This window comes from Capricornis sumatraensis, chromosome 8 (genome assembly GCF_032405125.1).
Source record: "Capricornis sumatraensis isolate serow.1 chromosome 8, serow.2, whole genome shotgun sequence".
Taxonomy (NCBI): domain Eukaryota; kingdom Metazoa; phylum Chordata; class Mammalia; order Artiodactyla; family Bovidae; genus Capricornis; species Capricornis sumatraensis.
Genome location: NC_091076.1, coordinates 41,246,732 through 41,262,034, shown reverse-complemented (window position 1 = coordinate 41,262,034; position 15,303 = coordinate 41,246,732). Strand labels below are relative to the sequence as shown.

Sequence of the window (15,303 nt, the reverse complement as noted above, 5' to 3'; positions counted from 1 at the left end):
AAAATAAATAAAATGACAGCCCCTCACCAAAAAAAAGAAAAGAAGTTATTAGTCATTAGAAAACTGCAAATCAAATAGGAGATACCACTTCACATCCATTAGAATGGTTACAATCAAAAGACACAATAACTAGTGTTGTCAAGGACATGGAGATAATGAAATCTTCATATATTGCTCATGAGAAAGTATAATAAAAGCTTTGGGAAACAGTTTAGCAATTCTTTATAAAGTTAAACATAGTTACCATGTAACTCAGTGGGGCTTCCCTGATAACTCAGCTGGTAACTCAGCTGCCTACTCAGCTGCCTACAATGCAGGAGATCCCCTGGAGAAGGAAATGGCTACCCACTCCAGTATTCTTGCCTGAGAATCCCATGGAGAGAGGAGACTGGTCGGCTACAGTCCATTGAGTTGCAAACAGTCAGACATAACTGAGCAACTAAGCACACAGACATATACTGCTCACAGCAAAGTATAATAAAAGCTTCGGAAAACAGTAGCAATTCTCCAAAAAGTTAAACATAGTTACCATAGAACTTAGTAATTCCTCTTCTGGTAACTGAAAGCAAATATTCAATAAGCATTATACATGAATATTTACAAGAACATTACTCATAATCACCAAAAACCGGAAATAACCCAAATGCCAACCAACATACAGACAAAATGTGGTATAATCATAAAATGTAATATTATCAGTAATAAGAAAGACTAAAGCTCTGAAACATGCTATAATAAGGATGAATTCTGAAAAATCATGCCAACTAGAGGAAATGAGTCACTAAAGACCACACACTACACGATTCCATTTATATAAAATATTCAGAAAAGGCAAATCCATGGTGAAAGAAAGTAGATTCATAGTTGCTTACAGCACTGCGGATCCTAGAGGCTGGAGATTAACCACTAATGGTCACAGAGATTCTTTTGGGGAGATGAAAATGTTCTAAAATTAGATCATGATCACAGTTGCACAATACCATTAATATACTAAAAGAAACATTGAATTACACACTTTTCAGTGAATCTGATATTATGAGAATTATATATTAGTAAGGCTTTTAAGCAGGCAAATGTTGAAAGCAAGTATACACACAAAAGTTACATAGAAAATGCAAAAATGAGTAATTATTTGATCATTCCAATAAATCCGTAAGTCTAAAAACGAAAATGTGTTTCAACTATGGACCTACAAGGACAGCCATTCTCTAACAAAATTTTTGACTGTCAGTTTTCAATTAATACTTCATGTATTGCATTTTGATGATGCAAAACCAGATAGTAGTAAAGTAGAACCTATTAGATATATACCTGAAATCTAGAATCCACATTTAAAAGATGGATATGCTCCAGGTTCATACATGACAACTCATGTATAGGTAGTTAAATTCAGAAGACAATGCCCTTATTGGGTACAGTTCAGTTCAGTTTCTCAGCCGTGTCCAACTTTGTGACCCCATGAACTGCAGCACTCCAGGCCTTCCTGTCCATCACCAACTCCCAGAGTTTACCCAAACCCACATCCATTGAGTTGGTGATGCCATCCAACCATCTCATCCTCTGTCGTCCCCTTCTCCTCCTGCCCCCAATCTTTCCCAGCATCAGGGTCTTTTCAAATGAGTCAGCTCTTCGCATCAGGTAGCCAAAGTATTGGAGTTTCAGCTTCAGCATCAGTCCTTCCAATGAACACCCAGGACTGATCTCCTTGCAGTCCAAGGGACTCTCAAAGAGTCTTCTCCAACACCACAGTTCAAAAGCATCAATTCTTTGGCGCTCAGCTTTCTTTATAATCCAACTTTCACATACATACATGCCTACTGGAAAAACCATAGCCTTGACTAGACAGACCTTTGTTAGCAAAGCAATGTTTCTGCTTTTTAATACGCTGTCTAGGCTGGTCATAACTTTCCTTCCCAGGAGTGTCTTTCAATTTTCATGTCTTGCAATCACCATCTGCAGTGATTTTGGAGCCCAAAAAATAAAGTCAGGTACTATTTCCCCATCTATTTCCCATGAAGTGATGGGACCAGATGCCATGAGCTGTTTTCTGAATGTTGAGCTTTAAGCCAACTTTTTCACTCTCCTCTTTCACTTTCAAGAGGCTCTTTAGTTTTTCTTCATTTTCTGCCATAAGGGTGGTGTCATCTGCATATCTGAGGTTATTGATATTTCTCCCAGCAATCTTGATTCCTGCTTGTGCTTCATCCAGCCTAGCATTTCTCATGATGTACTCTGCATATAAGTTAAATAAGCAGGGTGACAATATACAGCCTTGACGTACTCCTTTTCCTATTTGGAACCAGTCTGTTGTTCCATGTCCAGTTCTAACTGTTGCTTCCTGACCTGCATACAGATTTCTCAAGAGGCAGGTCAGGTGGTCTGGTATTCCCATCTCTTTCAGAATTTTCCACAGTTTATCGTGATCCATATAGTCAAAGGCTTTGGCATAGTCAATAAAGCAGAAATAGATGTTTCTCTGGAACTATCTTGCTTTTTCCATGATCCAGCAGATGTTGGCAATTTGATCTCTGGTTCCTCTGCCTTTTCTAAAACCAGCTTGAACATCTGGAAGTTCATGGTTCACGTATTGCTGAAGCCTGGCTTGGAGAATTTTGAGCATTACTTTACTAGCATGTGAGATGAGTGTAATTGTGTGGTAGTTTGAGCATTCTTTGGCATTTACTTTCTTTGGGATTGGAATGAAAACTGACCTTTTCCAGTCCTGTGGCCACTGCTGAGTTTTCCAAATTTGCTGGCATATTGAGTGCAGCACTTTCACATTATCTTTTAGAATTTGAAATAGCTGAACTGAAATTACATCACCTCTACTAGCTTTATTTGTAGTGATGCTTCCTAAGGCCCACTTGACTTCACATTCCAGGATGTCTGGCTCTAGGTGAGTGATCACACCATCGTGATTATCTGGGTCATGAAGCTCTTTTTTGTACAGTTCTTCTGTGTATTCTTGCCACCTCGTTAGTATCCTTTGTTTCTGTCAGGTCCATACCGTTTCTGTTCTTTATTGAGCCCATCTTTGCATGAAATGTTCCCTTGGTATTTCTAATTTTCTTGAAGAGATCTCCAGTCTTTCCCATTCTACTGTTTTCCTCTATTTCTTTGCACTGATCGCTGAGGAAGGCTTTTATCATCTCTCCTTGCTGTTCTTTGGAACTTTGCATTCAGATGGGTATATCTTTCCTTTTCTGCTTTGCTTTTCACTTCTCTTCACAGCTATTTGTAAGGCCTCCTCAGCCAGCCATTTTGCTTTTTTGCATTTCTTTTTCTTGGGGATGGTCTTGATCCCTGTCTTCTGTACAATGTCATGAACCTCCATCCATAGTTCATCAGGCACTCTTATCATCAAAGCATGAAAATATGAAACACATATTTGAGTTTGCTATTTTCTAACTATTCTAATATTCTAATATTGAGTTTGCTATTCTAATAATGAGTTTGCTATTTTCTAACTATTCTAATAAAGTCCCTTACTATCATTTAAAATTTTTTATTCAGTATTCAGTGACTTACAAGCATTTTAAAAAATAGATCCATTGGGCACAGATGGTAAATGATATTACTATTTTTCCCTGTAAACCAATATAGATATTGTCTTTAAACTATTTCTTGCCTTTGGATATTTTTAACTCAAGTTAGTATCTTGTCTCCTCTGACAACTCTCTTATGATTTTCCCTTTCCCATATTCAAGCATAAAAATACTGTTGTTACCTAAACTCTGGGTTGCTTTATGGAAAAAACAGTAATAGGCAAAATTAAGTCTGTGTGACTCTCTACAAATTTTCAATAATTCAAAACTATTCTAAAAGCTCTTTTTAAAAATCAAACTTAAAAAAGTTGACACATCAAGAGTTCAGCTTTCCTGTATTAAACTGTAAGTAAAAGTTAATAAAATGTTTCAATGTGTCTTTGTTCCTTCAAGCTGCTATAACAAAATAACCACAGACTCAACACCATAACAGAAATGTGTTCCTTACTGTGCTGGAGGCTAGAGGTCCATGATCAATATGCCAATGTGGTCAGTGGAGGACCCTCTTCCAGCTCTCAGACATCTCTATATATCCTCACATGGCAGGAGGGACCTTTGGGAGGAAACTGGTCTCCTCAGAGTTTAAAGAACAGTTATTAAATCTTTTTACTTTGGAATTTGACTCTAAACCTGTCAAATTCCACCGTGAAAGATTTAATAGCTGTTCCTTTAAATTCCTGAGATCAATTTCCTCCAAAAGGCTCCTTATAATTTGAACTTCCCTCATACTATCAGCCCCAATCTTCACTATTGCAAAAACTATACTACAAGTCAATAAAGTACTTCTGCTGTAATCATTACAACACTGTCTGCTAAACCAAGTGTACCAGGTTGGAACTTCTCACCGTACTGCTCATTTTCTCCAAGATTTTCCAGACTTCTGTGCAGGAACTAAGCTCCACTAAAAATGTGTCCACCTCAAGGAACAATTATTGGCTTACTCCTGTTATGATAATATATTTCTGATATTATCTGTAACCACCAGGAATTGCAACATCAACACCAGGCTTTTGCCCACCTCTTATAGCTAAACAATCTGCCTGCCAATGCAGGACACACAAGAGACACAGCTTTGATCCCTAGGTTGGGAAGATCTCCCGGAGGAGGAAATGGCAACCCACCCCAGTATTCTTTTGGGGCTTCCCTGATGACTCAGATGGTAAAGAATCTGTCTGCAATGTGGGAGATCTGGGTTTGATCCTTGGGTTGGGAAGATCCTGTGGAGAAGGAAATGGCAACCCACTCCAGTATTCCTGCCTGGAGAATCCCATGAACAAAGGCTACAGTCCACAGGGTCACAGAGTTGATGCAACTGAGCAACTAACACTACACCCAAATTGGGTATGACTACCTACTCCAACAGCAAGAACAATACAATCAGAAAAGTAATCCAAGTTTTGCCTAATCCTCTGCTGTGGAAGCCCAACAAACCAGTTTAAATACACTAACCAGGGCTGTCATGGACAATCACAGTCTTTATAACCTCTTGGCAAGCCAAGGGATAGTTTGTATTTAGTTAATACTTACTGTTCTCACCATAAAAAGATCACCAGACAGGTGAGATCCTGGTGGTATTTGGTCAATGGGAATCACCAGTGTAAGTCAAAGGTCTTCCTCTCAACGAGACACAAAGGCTTTATCTTCATACATAAAAGTAATAAATCCTATATTCTATATAAAAGTGCCTAACAACATTATCAATATTAACCTGAACAATATTACAGGAATTTTGTCAAAAATGTATGAATTTGCCGATATAAAAAAGTGACAACCAACTTGTTAACTGAAAACTTTTTTGGCTGCACCATGAGGCTTATAGGATCTTAGTTCCCAGACCAGGGATTGAACTCCAGGCCACAGAAGTGAATGATCCTAGTACTAACCACTGAACTGCCAGGGAACTCCCCTGAAAAAATTTTACTCTTAAGAACTACTAACTGAAAATAATTTCTCCATATGTAAAAATGTATAATGGATATGTTTTTCCAAAAATCTCCAAATTTTGACGTTTGATTTTCATTAATTATTCTAGCAAATTCCACTGTAAATATAAATGAAAGATTATAAATGCAATGCTTTTGGTACGCTATTGTGAATATGCTTTATTTTTAAGTAAAACATGAATCATAGCCCAAACAAACTGTTTTACCTCTTGAATATTTTAAGCTTAAGGGAAAAGAGTCATTAATGATGAACATGTTTTCATTTTTTAATGTTTTTAATTTTTTATAAAGGTCTTAATTAAACTTCATAGTCACTAAGCAGTTTTTAAACTTAGGCTTCATTGATCCTTTTGACTTCATGCTTTCAAATAGTCATTATCTTCAAAACATGACAAATTTCAGAATCCATTAAAAATTATTTTATTCAAATTATGTTTTCCAAAAGAGAGGGTTCTGTGCTAGTCGTCTTTGAAAGTTTTCATACCTACAAAAGAAAAAACATCTTTATAAGAAATTTAATTAGACTCTTTTATAACCTGACAAATAACTCATCAAAAAGCAAATAACTTTACATGTTACTTCTAAAAAGCCAAGATTAAGAACCTAGAAAGTTAAAAAGTTAATTTGGTAGCTTAATTATTAATGTATAAGACAGCAAGCATAGTGATTTAACTGGCTGTATCACAAAGCACACATCATAATATATTTTATCATCTTCAGTAAATCTGAGAGCTGGAAATGACCTAAGAAAAAATGAAATCTAACTCCCCCACCCTCATTTCATAGATCAGAGTGATTTGCTCAAGGTCACATAGCTACATGATAACAAAGCTCAAATCTAATACATTCCAGACCAGTCCATGCTACACCATGCTACCACTTCTCAACAGTCTCCCTATGTACCTCCCTAACACCAGCATATTCAAAGTGAAAAGAAACATCTATAAAAGAGAAACAGAGAAAAGCTGAAGAAACAGATTTATTAATCATTCATGTACAGGGTATAGTATAAACCACTCTGATGTCTTATACATGTTTATTTTAGATCAAGACTCCCTAAATTTAGGAAAAGAAGTTTTCATTGATATTTCAAGCCTCATATAGGGTACTTAAAATTCAAGTGCATATATATATATATATATATATATATATATATATAAGATACAGACCTTAATTGTGGTCCCTAAAACATAAGCAACTGTATTTCCTTGTCTTTATAAACCCAAGATGGCTACTATATAACAGAGTATTATTTGGGGCAGAAATTTTTCCTAATCTGAACTCTAAAGTACATACTATTTATCACATGCAAATGTTAATGTAGGCTGATATCCACTATAAAAGAAAATGTTTAAAGGTCAAAGAAGAAATACATTCACAAGCAAAATATATATGGTTACTTAAAGCCTTAATATGAGAGCTACATAATCCCCCATACCATTTCAGAACCACATTTGCTGGAATGAACATTTCAGATGGACTTGGTGTCATCTGGGCCTGAGAGACAGCAAATGATGAAGCAAAATTGTAGAAGTTGTCCAGCATCTTTTGTGTGAACTAAAAGTTAATAATAAATAGATTAATGGGTTGTATTAAATACTGAAATATTTAAAAATACTAAACTCCAATATTTTTAATTTGAAATGTCATTGCAGTCACTTGGTTTAAGGTCTAGGAGTTCTAAGTCTAATGCTGACCACTAAGCGAAGTCATAAAATGACACTAGGGCACAAAAGCATAACCATCTGCCTTTAGTACTATCTTTATATCTCAAAGAATTTCTATGACTTTCAACTATTTTTAAGTTTCTAACAAATTCATTTTATTAAAAAAAAAAGATAAAATTTTTTTCCTTCCAAATATTTTCTTTTATCTCCACCTCTGGAGATTCCCCTCTCCTCAAATACCACCCTGGTCAAATCAACCTGTTTCCTCATTCAAAATACTAACCATATTTAAAAAGTCTTTTTCTTCCCAGAAAAATTTTTAAAAAGTATAAAAAAGGAGCAACTGGTTACTTGCCATCAATTACAGAGATGATCTATCTCCTGGCCTCTTTGCTCTCACTGACCCTCAAATGGGCAAATCCACTAACACCCTCCAGGTCTCCTTGGTAGAAGCCAGAAGCACATGGATTTACATTTCTTGAGCATCAAATGGGTTTAAGTACTAAACCCAAAATTAATGAACTACTAACAATAATAATACCTTTTATTCACTCAAAAATAATCTTCCGAACATCACTTTCTCAGATACTCAAAACTAGCCATGCAGATTCTTGCTGTCTCTTTTCTACATGAGAAGAAACATGTTAACACGATTTTTATTTAATAATATAGAGATAATTTAACCCAAGAGACTCTGTTAAGGTACTTGAACCAATATGCGAGTTCAGTAAGAGCGTGGACTAAAAGTTCAGTATCAAGAGAAAAAAAACCAATAACAACCTTCCACACAAGAAACAAAAATTTTTAAATGTAACTTTAAGAAGAGCCAACTCATGACAGAAAGTCTGTAAGATACCTAGGGGAAATGCTAAGACAAGCTGACAGTAAGATATTTGTGGGAAATATTTTAAGAGTGTATTGACAGACAAGAAAGAAAACAAATAAAAGGACTTTTTTTTAACCACACTGAGTGGAAAGACACCATGTGTTCATGAATGGGAAGACATAATGTAATAAAGGCACATTAAAACCTATAAATCCAACGTTATTTTCAACTGCATTCCAACAAGATATTTCATGGCACTTGACAAGCTGATGCTAAAATTATTATGGAAAATACTCAGGCCTGTTTTGATGATTAGGAGGAGGGTCTTGGCCTACTAGATATAACTGGCAAAGGGACAGGCAAATTAACTGGAATAAAATGGAGAGCCTAGAAACAAACGTAAGTACATGTGACACATGGCATACAACAAAGATGCTATTACTCAATTAAAAAAAAAAAAATGTATGTGGGGACTTCCCTGGAGGCCGTGGTAAGGAATCCACCTTGCAGTGCAAGAGACACAGGTTCAGTCCCTGGTCAGGAAACTAAGATCCCAATGCGAAGCAATTAAGCCCATGAACCACGACTACTGAGCCTGCAAGTCTCAATGGGAGATCCCACAGGTTGCAAGGAAGATCCCACAGGCCACAACTAAGGCCAGACACAGCCAAATTAATTCATTTAAAAATAGGGACTGGGCTTCCCTGGTAGTTCAGTAAAAAGAGTCCACCTGCCAATGCAGGAGACACGGGTTCAATCCCTGATCCAGGAAGATGCCACATGCCATAGAGCAACTACGCCACAAATGAGCCCACAGTCTGCAACTACTGAAGTCTGCAAGCCCTAGAGCCTGTGCTCCACAACAAGAGAAGCCGCCACAATAAGAAGCCCATGAGCTGCAACTACAGAAAAGCCTGCTTAGCAATGAAGATCCAGCACAGTCCAAGATGAACAAATAAAAAAAAATTTTAAGATGCATTTGCTTTAAAATAAAGAGTTCCAGGAGGAATGTTTCCAAGACAAATTTTAAATTGCTATAAATATATATAAAGATAAGGGAATTTATATTTGGAAGAGTTTGGGCATAAATTATTAGAAATGGAAAGACAGAAATCCATGCAAATGAAAAAATGAGGAGTTTATTAACCAAGAAAAATAAAAAGTTATATAGGACAAGAAATATAATCATAAACTCATAACACATGGCTCAGCTCTGAAAAATATTTACCAGGTTATAATACTGAAAATTTGGAATCTTGAAGATTTATATTGGAAAAGAGGGGAGAAAAGATACCTGTATATGCTGGGGAGCAGAAGATTAAGAGAGCTAAACCATGCTGGGCTTGTGCTTATCCTCAGTCACTCAATTGTGTCCGACTCTGTGACCCCACGGACTGTACACCACCAGGCTCCTCTGTCCCCGGGATTCTCCAGGCAAGAATACTGGAATGGGTTGCCATTCCCTTCTCCAGGGGATCTTCCCAACCCAGGGATCAAACCCAGGTCTCCCGCATTACAGGCGGATTCTTTACCATCTGAGCTACCAGGGAAGCCCTTAAATCATGTTATGTATCTATAAGTCAATGGAAAATACCTATAACAAATAAATCAATAAAGACTCAACAAGTTTCTTCTGACACATGGACGTAAATACAAGAAGAAAGAGGGGGGGAAAGGTGGGATATTGAAAGTGACTGCTGCTGAGGAGCAGAATAAGAGCAGAATATTAAGAGGTACAACAGAGAACAGCTGTTTTGCATGTAAAACGGATTTTTTCAATCATGTGCTACTGATAAAAACTAAAATCAAATAAGAACAACTAAAGGCATATATTACATACAAATTGTACTATACATATTTTGTGGGAAAAAAGTTTTTTTTTTTAAGTACTGAAATACATAGGATACCTAAAGTTAGAAGAGTAGTTACTTGGACAGAGAAAAAGAGAAGCAGAGAGCAGCGGATTATAACACTTTATATAACTTTTTAACTAGTATAAAATATAGCAAAATGTAACAGTTAAATCTAAGTGGAAGACTGTGTGGATGTGTGAGCGCTTAGTCGAGTCAGACTGTGATCCCATGGACTGTAGCACGCCAGGCTCCTCTGTCCATTGGATTTCCCAGGCAAGAATACTGGAGTGGGTTGCCATTTCCATCTCCAGGGGATCTTCCCAACCCAGGTAAAGAACCTGGGTCCGCTGCATTGCAGGCAGATTCTTTACCTTTTGAGCCATTAAGGAAGCCCAGGAAGATACACGGAAGTCTTCAAATATGCCCCACTATAAAGAGAGCCCTACAAGGTCAGGTACTATTTTATTTTGATACCTGTTTTTATCTATTTGTTCTTTAAAAATGCCTGGCACACAAAATGTACAAAATAAATATCTGTGGGATATACTTTTCTGTATATTAAAATATTTCATAAAAAATACATGTTTAATTAAAAGGTCAAATAATTTATTATAAAGTTAAAATGTCTTCCTACCCCTCTCCAGGGATAACATCACTTTGGCATGTATTTTCCAGACATTTTTCACATAAAATTTATATGGAATAACTGTTGAGTATTGCTTCGTAACTTACTTTTTTCAGCACAGTTTATTTTTAAATTACTGACAAAAATTTTAAAACCCAGACTCTGTCATTCTTAATTTGGCCCATTCTCCAGAGAGTGCATGACAAGTTGGCTCTTAAATTCACAGCCACAGTTCTTAAAAGTATGCTGTCCAGCAAGCCCAGAGGTTTCCCTAGTCCATTCATACTCCTCCTCTCCTAGAGGACTTATTTAGCAATCCTTTTGGTTTAGACTGTACTGGAGTGGGTTTCCATGCCCTCCTCCAGGGGATCTTCCCAACCCAAGGACTGAAGCCAGGTCTCTGACATTGCAGGTGGATTTTTCACCATCTGAGCCACCAGGGAAGCCCCTGGTTTATATTTCCAGTATTTCCTTCCCCCTCAATCTTAGCTGATGATCTTGCTTCCTATTTCACTACAGAAGGAATCAAGAGAGAACCTGCATAAGTTCTCTTCAGCTCGTTTACTAACCTGCTGCATCTCTCTGTTCATACTGTAAACATTGCCCGTTATCCTTTCTATTACTTCCTAATACAGTCTACCTCCTACTCAAGGATACCACATTCACAAGTCTCCCCACTCTCCTGCATCATCAATTTTTCCCTCACAAATGCTTTACTGCTGTCAAACATGATATAGTACCTCCTATTAAAAACAGAAAAAAAAAAAAATTTCCTTGTCCCCACAGCCCTCAAGCAACCAGACCACGCATCTGCTGTCCTTTGTAACAACATTCACCGAGTCATCTACGGTCACTCTCTCCATTTCCTCTTCTCCAAGTCACCCAACCTCACTCCAAACTCCCTTTCCATCTCTGTGAATTCTTGCCAAAGTCTTTAATGACTTCTACCTTGCCAAGTCCAATAGTTAATTCTTAGCCTTCATTTACTTGATCCCTAAGTAGTCAATACTACTGATCACTTCTTCCTTCTTAAAAACCAGTCTTGAAAATTGTATATATCTTATGTTGAGTTGGTTCATCGTGTTTTTCAGGTCTACTATATCCTTCTACTTCTCTGTATACTCATTCTATTAAGTTTTGAGTTTGATATTGAAACCCCAACTAAATATCTTTTATCTACTTAAAAAAAATAATTGTAATATATAGTGGAAATATATATAACTTTGTTATTTGTATTTTCCAAATCTCCTCTAAATGTGCTATCATATCTTAATAATTTAAAGAGGTAAAAAAAAAAAAGTACTTCTCTTTCAAAATACCATTTGGGGGGGGGGGTCTCCTCCTACTTTGGGTGTTCCTTTCCTTTTATTCCTCCTTATCTCTTAAGCATCTCAACTTTGAAATGGCTCAAGCTCTGTCACTGGCCAATTTTTATGTTTACAGTTATTTCTCAGTGATCACATTTCCTCTACAACTTTAAATACCACCTCTATACTGAGGGCACCCAAATTTTTCTCTCTCATGAACCTGCCACCTCCAGCTATCTAATAGGCATCCCAAACACAGTACAACTAAAACTCAACTCCTGATTCCACTCCCAGCCCATACTAGTTCTTTGCACAACATTCCTGTGTTCCAGCTCCTGGAACCAGCATCCTTAGAGCTATAGTTGATGTCTCTATCTCAGACTTTACATGTGATTCACACTGTGAGACTGAATTGGCCCCATACTCAAATTATCTCCGTAAGAGATATCAACTACTTTTCACCACCTCCATTTGTACTCCTGCATTAAACTCTCACCAAGATTTTCACAAGAGACTCCTAACCGCTCTTTCTCCTTCCATCTTTGCCTCATTACAGTTTCTCTCCGAAGATGCAAAAGTGATCCTTTAAAAACGTAAGTTAGATCATATCACTCCCCTGCTCAAAACTTTATGTATTGTCCTCCAAAAAGAACTTAAGCCAAAGTCCCTACAAAAGCCAATGAGATTTCATATATGGAATCTCATTATGGGGGAGCAGCTTCCCCATAATCTCCAACTTAATCTCCCATCTCTCCCCCCTGCTCACTCTACTCCAGCCACAAAGTTTCACTTTATTTTTCAAACATAACAGACTTCTACCACTGGGACTTTGTATTAGCTATAACTCTGCCTCAATCATTCTCCCCTTCAGGCCTTTGCCTTATAGATTAAAAGTCAACCCTTATGAAATTATGTGATTTTAAGCAACATGAGGACCAGAATCTTGCTTATCATGAAGTTCACAACTGTATACCCACAGCTATGCATATTAATTGAGACGAAACAGGGGGAAAAGTTAATATTTAAACTCATTTAAAAAAATCAGAGCTATTTTATCACTGTAAAAACTAAGTATCATCAAAGCACTTATGAATTTTAAAATACCTATATAGAAGGGAGACAAACTGAAAATATTCATGGAAGCCAGTAATTTATGTCATATGTGTTCACCTTCATTTTTACATGAATTCTACCACAGGCTGTTTTATGAAGTATATAATGTGATTTGTAAACTATTTTAGAAAATGAAAGGCGCATTCCATTACCTGAGTGAATGAGTCAACTGAGGACACAGCAGCATTACCCACAGGAGTCTGCTGAGCCAGACTGTCCAACAATTCCACTGAAATCCCAATCTGAGCAACAGATGGAGTTCGGACAATATTCATGGTTCCAAACGGGTGTTGGCTTCCTTCTCCTGAAAGAAATTAACATGTGCCACATGTTTCAAACTTAACTTGTATATATATAAACTTCTTCCTAAAGATGTGAAGAACCGCTGATTTATATGCACTAAGAAGTTCTGTCACGTGAAAGTTTGTCTTTTCTCAGATAAATGTAAAAGGATGCCTCTGTGTGTTTGTGAGTGTGTATGTGTTAGTTGTTGTGCCCGACTCTTTGTAACCCCATGGATCGTAGACCAACACCAGGTTCCTCTGTCCATGGGATTCTCCAGGCAAGAATACTGGAATGGGTTGCCATGCCCTCCTTCAAGGGATCTTCTCCACCTAGGGATAGAACCTGGGTCTCCTACACTGCAGGCAAATTCTTTACCATCCAAGCCACCAGGAAGGCCCAAAAGCCTAGTTCTTACCATATTAAGAAAACTGAACTTTTCCCCACCAGAAAAATAGCTGTTATTTTTCTAAAAACTTATAAAATTATTACAGCTAGAAATGGAAATTAAGAGAGTAAGACAAAAATAAATGAGAATTAGATAAAAGATTCTCAATGCTGTGACGAAAGGATATCTTTAAAGATTTTTAGAATTAGTTTTCATATTTTCTGATTATACAAAGAGCTCTCAATTGCCATTATCAACAATGACATGGCATATTTTACTACATGTCATGACTCACACCACTCAACACCTGAATATTATCAAATAGGCAATAAAGAAATTTGCAACTTATTCAGAAAATAATTGTCCACTTCACAATATATCATTTATAAATATATATATCATAAATTGTATGTGTATTTGATATACCTGATCCTCTAAGTGTCAGCTAACTTAAACATGAAAAAATATAGGTCAGTTTTATTAATCCATATAAAATGATCATAAAGAAGAAAAAAATACAATGAATAGATTAGTGGTTTATCTGCTCTTTTAATAGGACTATAAAATGTCTAAACTAATACTATAGAATGAAAATCTGGGACAACATGCATTCCTAATAACCAGAACCCTCACTTAAAGTATCAAATCTCTTCTTAAATTTTCAGGTATATGAATACAAAAACTTGCAACCATTCTGTTTCTGTGCTTTAAAAATACATACACACACTTCACTAAATGCAACTGGTTTATGATATTCTCAGTATTTTATTTAATTTCCTCATATTTGTACATTTTCCAGGTTGACTTCTGTTATTTCTATCAATGTGGTCTGAGAACATACTCTGCCATCTTTTAAAATATACTAAGATTTGTTTTGTGGCCTGATGTGTCAAGGAAATGTTCCATGGGCACTTGAGAAGAATGCCTATTCTGCTGCTATTGAACAGAATGTTCTACTACATCTAACTAAGTTTATAGTGTTGTTCAAGTCTTCTATTTCTTTGATGATCTTCTGTCTAGCTGTTCCGTCCATATTTAAAGTAAGGTACTGACGTTCTCAATTACTGCTGAACTGATTATTTCTCTTTTCCACTCTGTCAATACCTGACATGTATTCCAAGGCTGTTTTAGGTGCACACAAGTTTGCAACTGTTACATCTTTTTGAAAGACTGACCCTTTTTGATTTCGGTTTGCATATATATTTTTTCATCCTTTACTTCCAACACTTATCTCTCTGAATCAATAGTTGAATCATGTCTTTTAATCCATTCTGCAAATCTCTGCCTTTTAATTGGAAAGTTGAATTCTGTTAAATAGATACTTGCTAGTATACCATTTTAACGTCTTTATCATAATTTTTATTATATTCTTTAAATGATTGCACTACAATTACAATTAACATCTTAATTTATAACAACTCCAATTTGGATTAATATCAATTTCAGTATACAAAATTTAAATTTCAGTATACAAAATAGTTTAATTTCAGTATACAAAATTCAGTACACAAAAACTCTGCTCCTGTGTAACTGCTTCTCTTCCTTATGTTGTTTATTGTCACTAATTACATCTTCATACACAGTATGACTATGTTGTGGTGGTGTTAGTTGTTACGTCATGTCCAACTCTTTTGTGACCCCATGGACTACAAGCCCATCAGGCTCCTCTGTCCATGAGATTTTCCAGGCAAGAATACTGGAGTAGGTTGTCATTTCCTTCTCCAGGGGATCTTCTCAACCCATGCATTCAATCT

General features: G+C 36.5%; 1 protein-coding gene across 2 annotated transcripts in view; it reads right to left on the bottom strand.

Annotated features, from left to right (window-relative positions):
- Positions 1 to 5,690: 5,690 nt before the first annotated feature.
- The window catches only part of HIKESHI (heat shock protein nuclear import factor hikeshi), a 33,164-nt gene continuing 23,551 nt past the window's right edge, over positions 5,691 to 15,303 (bottom strand). The window contains exons 3-5 of one of the 2 annotated variants that reach the window (XM_068978396.1): positions 13,032 to 13,183; positions 6,927 to 7,045; positions 5,691 to 5,972 (exon numbers count right to left, since the gene is read on the bottom strand). In XM_068978396.1, coding sequence (XP_068834497.1) covers positions 5,918 to 5,972; positions 6,927 to 7,045; positions 13,032 to 13,183 — 326 coding nt within the window. In that variant the 3' untranslated portion in view covers positions 5,691 to 5,917. The remainder of the gene's footprint in view (positions 5,973 to 6,926; positions 7,046 to 13,031; positions 13,184 to 15,303) is intronic. The other variant, XM_068978397.1, reaches the window with a different exon arrangement.